The sequence below is a fragment of the Primulina eburnea genome, chromosome 11 (assembly GCF_022965805.1).
Source record: "Primulina eburnea isolate SZY01 chromosome 11, ASM2296580v1, whole genome shotgun sequence".
Taxonomy (NCBI): Eukaryota; Viridiplantae; Streptophyta; class Magnoliopsida; order Lamiales; family Gesneriaceae; genus Primulina; species Primulina eburnea.
Window position 1 is genome coordinate 16,578,985 of NC_133111.1, and position 7,742 is coordinate 16,586,726.

General features: G+C 39.9%; 1 protein-coding gene and 1 non-coding gene across 2 annotated transcripts; one reads left to right on the forward strand and one right to left on the reverse strand.

Moving 5' to 3' along the window:
* The first annotated feature begins 4,435 nt into the window (after positions 1-4,435).
* LOC140805203 (uncharacterized) lies at positions 4,436-6,291 on the forward strand. Its single transcript, XM_073161431.1, has 2 exons — positions 4,436-5,948; positions 6,127-6,291. Exons 1-2 carry the CDS (start codon positions 4,496-4,498, stop codon positions 6,141-6,143), a joined length of 1,470 nt encoding a protein of 489 aa, XP_073017532.1. The 5' UTR covers positions 4,436-4,495; the 3' UTR covers positions 6,144-6,291.
* On the reverse strand, positions 5,027-5,133 carry LOC140806450 (small nucleolar RNA R71). The gene has a single exon (XR_012112524.1). It is a non-coding gene; the product is annotated as a small nucleolar RNA R71 (small nucleolar RNA).
* Positions 6,292-7,742: the final 1,451 nt, after the last annotated feature.

The window sequence follows — 7,742 nt, forward strand, 5'->3', positions numbered from 1 at the left end:
ATCAATACATATGCAATCTAATCATAAAAGAACAGTACCTGCCACTATATCATCAAGTGTCTCTTGGGTCTGTTCCTCGGTCACTACCACCAGATGGTCCAGCTCCCTGAAATCTACGGGAACCTCTCTGTGGACAGATTCTAGCAAAGTGTCCCGGCTATCGGCAGATACGACAACTACCAGTAACTCCCTGGCATTGCTCCATGGAATGTCTTCCTTTGCAAGTTCTGCAATACACTCCAGTATAACTCGGGCTAGAACCACTGGAGCTAGATGAACCGCTAGGTCCACTCCCTAACTTCTTAAACTATTTCTTTCGAGCTTTCAGCAAATCTTGCTTTCCACTCGTGCTGCCGCGATCAAATCGGAGAGGGGATTGTTGTGTCTGGGGTTGTATCGCACACACCCTTTTCAGTTGTCTAATCAGACTCGCCTCCGCTCTCTTCGCTCTACTCAAGGCATCAGCAAAATGGTGAGGTCGCTGTATATTCATCAATGCAACTATCTCCGAATTCAATCCTCTGATGAACTGATCCACTACAGCTTCATCATTCCCGATTACTTGAGGAGCAAAATGCAGTAGAGTAGAGAATTTAGCAACATATCCTTCAATGTTCAGTTGACCTTGTCTCAAATTCTCAATCTCTGCTTTCTTGTCCTCTTGGTACGAAACTGAGAAAAGTCTTCGATAAAATTCAGTTATGAATATTTCCCATGAAATCACTGTACCTCTCTGTTCTAACATTCTTTTACTTGTAATCCACCAACTTCTGGCGGCTTCTCGTAACTGGTTAGGCACCATTTTAACTCTCTGTTCATCTGTACAATCAAGTAAATCGAACAGTATTTCTATGTCATCAAACCAGTTCTCACAATCTTCAAACATCTCGATACCACTCAGAATCGGCGGCTGCAATAACTAAAACTCTTTCAACTTTATTTCCATATGAGTTTCTGATACATCTATCTGTTCAGTCGAAGTACTACCCCTTTCTGGTATTCTTCGTGGAGGTATATCTGCTTATCAAAACATTAGTACTCAAATACTACAAATCTGTTCCAGTCTTTCTCTGATCATCTTACTGCTGATCGAGAATCAAGTCTGATTCATACTCAATAATACATATTACCAATTCAAATCAGACAATTAGCTAACATGTATTGTAAAGCAGTAGAGCATAATGTCATGCTAGCATACACCATGTCAATCAACATTAAAATAGATCTCATGCTAGCAATCACATGCAAGGAAATAAAACTCAATCTACCCCGCTCATTCTCTTCTATCTCAGTCTAAAGGATCTATCGCTCTGATACCACCTGTTGTGGGGACCAGGACGCAAATCATATTCTTAATCATTATTGGGACTAATTTAATCAATTAAACTAAACAGGGTCTAAATTTAATTTTTTTTTTAAAAATGCGGAAGGTAATGGAATCAAACTCCTATACATATCAGTATAAAAGTATAAATCTGATACAACATACAATCATTTACATATCAGGTTCAACAACTAACTATCAAGTGTTCCACCCTATCTCTAGTCCAAGTCCGTAGTCTCCACTCTAATCTCGACCTTTATTCATCTCTGTGACCCTGAACCTGTCCCACCTGTTGCCATGCACACATACAGACAAGACAACAGCCGGATAACTCCGGTGAGATATAAATATACCAGTATAAACAATGTATACATGCATTCATATAAAACATATATAAAGCATAACCAAACATCAAAACATGTATCTAATCTGACTACATGAATCAATGACACGTTATCTGATCTTATCTTATTTCTAATCTAGGGATCCCGATCTAATTTAGACTTTGGTATGCTGTATCGAGTGTCTACAATAGACGTCGATCTACATCTAAGCTCATCGATACACCGTAAGTCTAGGGTCTTAGCAGTTCTGACAAAGACTTAGACTTGGGCATGCTATATCGAGTGTCTACAATCAGACTTGATCGAGAATCAAGTCTGATTCATACTCAATAATACATATTACCAATTCAAATCAGACAATTAGCTAACATGTATTGTAAAGCAGTAGAGCATAATGTCATGCTAGCATACACCATGTCAATCAACATTAAAATAGATCTCATGCTAGCAATCACATGCAAGGAAATAAAACTCAATCTACCCCGCTCATTCTCTTCTATCTCAGTCTAAAGGATCTATCGCTCTGATACCACCTGTTGTGGGGACCAGGACGCAAATCATATTCTTAATCATTATTGGGACTAATTTAATCAATTAAACTAAACAGGGTCTAAATTTAATTTTTTTTTAAAAAAATGCGGAAGGTAATGGAATCAAACTCCTATACATATCAGCATAAAAGTATAAATCTGATACAACATACAATCATTTACATATCAGGTTCAACAACTAACTATCAAGTGTTCAACCCTATCTCTAATCCAAGTCCGTAGTCTCCACTCTAATCTCGACCTTTATTCATCTCTGTGACCCAGAACCTGTCCCACCTGTTGCCATGCAGACATACAGACAAGACAGCAATCGGATAACTCCGGTGAGATATAAATATCCCAGTATAAATAATGTATACATGCAATCATATAAAACATATATAAAGCATAACCAAACATCAAAACATGTATCTAATCTGACTACATGAATCAATGACATGTTATCTGATCTTATCTTATTTCTAATCTAGGGATCCCGATCTAATTTAGACTTTGGTATGCTGTATCGAGTGTCTACAATAGACGTCGATCTACATCTAAGCTCATCGATACACCGTAAGTCTAGGGTCTTAGCAGTTCTGACAAAGACTTAGACTTAGGCATGCTATATCGAGTGTCTACAATCAGACTTGATCGAGAATCAAGTCTGATTCATACTTGATAGGACTCGTTTTTACGTGTTTTTAGTGTTGGTTTTGAGTCGCATTCATGCATCATATTAGTTTGTTTAGTTTAATTTAGCATTCATTTAGCATTTATTTAGCATTATTTAGCATTTGGCTGATATCGTGTATTTTGTGGTGGTTTTGTAGGAAGTGGACCAAAAAGTGGGATTTTATGTGCATAGCATCGAAGAGGTCTCGCTAGGGCGGTCAAAAGTGACCGCCCCAGCGAGCATATTGGCCCAGCCGAGGAGTTTCTGCGCGAGTCCTTCGCTAGGGCGGTCAAAAATGACCGCCCCAGCGAATCCATCGATGTGAACGAGAATATTTTGCGCGAAGCTCTCGCTAGGGCGGTCAAAAGTGACCGCCCCAGCGAGACCAAAGACACGGCCAGGAATTTTAATTCGAGAATCACTCGCCCCAGCGGACAATCTTGACCGCCCTAGCGAGCGACGCAATCCGGGAAGATTTGTTTCCAAGTTTTGTGGACTCTATCTTACACCATAACCTAATACACGAGAGAGGCGCCGTTTTGGAGACTATTCTGATATTTTCCATCATTTTTTTTCTTGGGAGGAAGGCTAGTAGCAAGAGAGACTTTCGAAGAACTCGAGAATTCCAAGCGTCGCAGCCGTCATCCATCGTCAACCTTAGTATTTTAATTATTCAGTTTTTATTTCTTGCATAGATTGTTGATTTTTATTATGAATTTTGTTGGCTAAACTCTATATTTGTTGGGATTTGAGGGGATCCTACCCCGTACTCGTTGTTTAACATTATTTATCGACATTTTTATGAGTGATTTGTTTATGCTTTTGTGTTTTCTTATTTCAATTGAAGTCTAGCTAACTTCCTTTGATTATTTCATGTTGTTAATGATTTCGATAGAATAATTGACAATAGGATCGAAAAGCATAGACCACGGATTTACAATTTTAGTAGATATACGGAATTGGGTACGTGTCGATAGTGATAATTCACCCGGATGAAAGCTAGCGGATTCCATAGAACGTAATGCAATCGTGAACTGTTAAATAATTGAGGATACTTGATTACTGCATGTTTATGATTAGTATTAATATAGCTCCACAGAGTATATAATTAGTCTAGGGAATTCCGTCGAATGCACGAGTAAAAGTCGAGTATAATTATTTGAACACGAGCGGTAGGTGAACTGATAATTCCCAACAAATTCGCTTCTCATTTGATTTACATCCAATTTAATCATTGATTTCTTGATTATTTGTTCTTGCAGTTTAATCATTTTAGTTATTAAATTCACTTTAGTTTAATCACCAACTCAATCTATCGTTGCTAAAGAATTGAAGTGAAAATAAGAATATTGTAACGCAGTCCTTGTGGATCGATACTCGTATTCACTTACGTTTATTATAACTTGACTATCGTGCACTTGCGATATTTTAAATCGAGCTTTCATTTATAAAACAAATTTTGGGACTATTCACTGTGCAAGTTTTGCTCGATCAAGTTTTTGGCGCCGTAGCCGGGGACTGTTGATTCACAATTTTTCTATTTTTCATTTAAATTCTTTAGTATTATTTATTTTATTGTTAGTTGATACTCCTATTCTGTTGCAGATTTTTCTTGTGGTGCATGCGAAGATCACTCGAAGTTAAGCTTGAGCCTTTTGACCCTGAGATCGAACGCACTGCTAGACGCCGAAGACAACAGCAAAGACTCAAGGAACAAATGGAGAGGCACGAACAAGAGCAGGAGGCGGACCGCCAAAATGAGAGACGGATTGAGATGCCACGCCGTATACCGATGATGGATTATGCACAACCGTCTCTTGATGGAGCACGTCCAAGCATCGTGAGACCAGTCATCCGAGCTAACCAGTTTGAGATCAAGCCAGCTATCATTCAGATGATTCAAAACACTGTTCAATTTGGGGGAAGTGCACTTGACGACCCTAATTCTCATATAGCTGATTTTCTTGAAATTTGCGATACATTTAAGTTTAATGCTGTGTCTGATGATGCTGTTCGTTTGCGTTTATTTCCATTTTCACTAAGAGATAAAGCTAAGGCGTGGTTAAACTGTTTGCCTGTAGGGTCTATCACTACATGGGAGGATATGGCGAAGGCATTCCTGATCAAGTACTTTCCTCCGTCGAAGACTATGAAGCTGAGAGCCGACATTACTACTTTTGCTCAATATGAGCTTGAGTCACTTTACGAGGCGTGGGAGCGATACAAGGATTTATTGAGGAGATGTCCACACCATGAGCTACCTCTTGGGTTAGTTGTTCAAACTTTTTACTACGGTCTGCTTACTCCTAACCGTACCATGATAGATGCTGCTGCCTGTGGTAACTTGCTGAGAAAAACGGCTGAGGAAGGATATGAATTATTGGAGGAGATGGCTGCTAGTAGCTATCATCCTCATTCTGATAGGCAGAAACGAGGTGCTGGAGTTAATCAAGTTACTGATTTGTCTGCGGTGTCAGCACAGTTAGAGGCTTTGAACAGAAAGATTGATGGGATGAGTGCGAGTGGATCGGCTATGCGTCTGCAAGAGATTTTCTGTGATAAGTGTGGAGGTGAGCATGACGTGCAGGATTGCCAAGATGGCAATCCATTCTATGTGCCTGAGGGAGCAAAACACGTGGGATTCCAGAACCGTCCTAGAAATGACCCTTATTCAAACTCTTATAATCCGGGATGGAGGAATCACCCAAACTTTTCGTGGGGAGGTCAAAACAACCAAAACCGCCAACAAAGAGGTCCACCACATGGGATGCACCAAGGATTCAAGCCAGAACCGCCTAGGGAGGAGAAGTCAAATTTAGAGCAAATGATGACTAAATTTATTTCAGCAACCGAGACGAGATTTCAGAATCAGGATGCATCCATAAAGGGGTTAGAGAATCAAATTGGGCAGTTGGCTAAGTTAATTGCTAATAGGGAGCAAGGAACTTTGCCAAGCAACACGGAGACTAACCCGAGAGAGCAAGTGAAAGCTGTGGAATTGCGTAGTGGAAGAGCACTCGAGTCTAATGAGGAAAGGACCAAGCATGGTGAGGATGAGGTGGAACATCAAGGAGGTAAGTCTTCTAACTCTACATTTACACCTACTGCACCGAATAAAATTGTTATCCCTCCACCTTTCCCCGCAGCAATGAAGAAAGCTAAGTTAGATGCACAATTTGGTAAATTTCTTGAGGTATTCAAAAAACTGCATATTAACATTCCTTTTGCTGATGCCTTATTGAATATGCCAAGTTATGCAAAATTCTTGAAAGATATCTTGGCGAATAAGCGGAAGCTAGAAGATCATATGACTGTGAACTTGACTGAAAATTGCTCCGCTTTAGTTCAAAACAAGATGCCTCCAAAGCAAAAAGATCCAGGGAGTTTCTCTATACCTTGCATTATTGGTGATATTAATTTTCATAAAGCTCTATGTGATCTTGGTGCGAGTATTAATTTGATGCCCTATTCTGTGTTTAGGAGACTGGGATTGGGTGAACCCAAGCCAACTAGGATGTCATTGCAGCTGGCTGACAGATCTGTCAAGTATCCACGTGGGATTATCGAAGATGTCTTAGTGAAAGTGGATAAGTTTATTTTTCCTGCAGATTTTGTAGTACTTGACATGGAGGAAGATTTAGAGATGCCTTTAATCCTAGGGAGACCATTTCTGGCTACAGGGAAAGCACTGATTGATGTTGACGAGGGAAAATTGAGACTGAGAGTTGGAGAAGAAGAAATTATTTTTGATGTCTTTAATACTCTCAAGCACACAATGCACAATGATAGTTGTTTTCGTGTTGATGTCTTAGATTCTCTCGTTTGTGATTTTGTGCAGGATGGATTGCAAGAGCCATTGGAGGCCACTCTCACTACGGAAAAGCAGGAGGACGAGTTAGACGAGGAAAAGATGGAGATGGTAGCTCACTTGAATGCCATTCCACCTTGGAGAAAGCAAGTGAGGCTTCGACTAGAGGAATTGGGAGACATAAAAGATTTAATGCCTCAAAAGTCGAGCCTAGAGGAGCCACCTACTTTGGAGCTCAAACCACTACCTCCACATCTCAAGTACGTATATCTAGGAGAAAATAATAAACTGCCTGTTATTATTTCTTCTTCTTTGACAGATGATATGGAGAGTAAGCTCTTAGAAGTCCTTAAGGAGCATAGAGGAGCATTCGCTTGGAAAGTTGCGGACATCAAGGGGATAAGTCCTTCGATCTGCATGCACAAAATTCTGATGGAGGATAAATACCCACCCCTAGCACAACCTCAAAGGAGACTCAATCCAAAGATGCAGGAGGTCGTAAAAGCTGAAACGATCAAACTTCTGGATGCAGGTATTATCTATCCTATCTCTGATAGTGCGTGGGTAAGTCCTGTGCAATGTGTGCCTAAAAAGGGTGGGATTACTGTTATTACCAATGAAAAAAATGAGTTGATTCCCACTAGAACTGTTACGGGTTGGCGTGTGTGCATGGATTATAGGAAATTAAATGATGCAACCCGTAAAGATCACTTCCCCCTGCCATTTATTGATCAAATGATTGAACGATTAGCCGGTCATGAATTTTACTGTTTTTTGGATGGGTATTCGGGATACAATCAAATCACAATTGCACCTGAGGACCAAGAGAAAACTACTTTCACTTGCCCTTATGGTACTTTTGCGTTTAGACGTATGCCCTTTGGTCTATGCAATGCACCTGCTATATTTCAAAGATGCATGACCACTATTTTTCATGACATGATTGAGAATTTTCTTGAAGTTTTTATGGATGACTTCTCCATTTTTGGCTCTTCGTTTAATGAATGTCTAGAAAATTTGAACTTGGTGCTTATTAGATGTGAAGAGAGCAATTTGGTGT

What these genes read in the sequence shown, in the direction of transcription:
- LOC140805203 (XM_073161431.1), top strand. Translation starts at nt 4,496, where the DNA reads ATGCGAAGATCACTCGAAGTTAAGCTTGAGCCTTTTGACCCTGAGATC.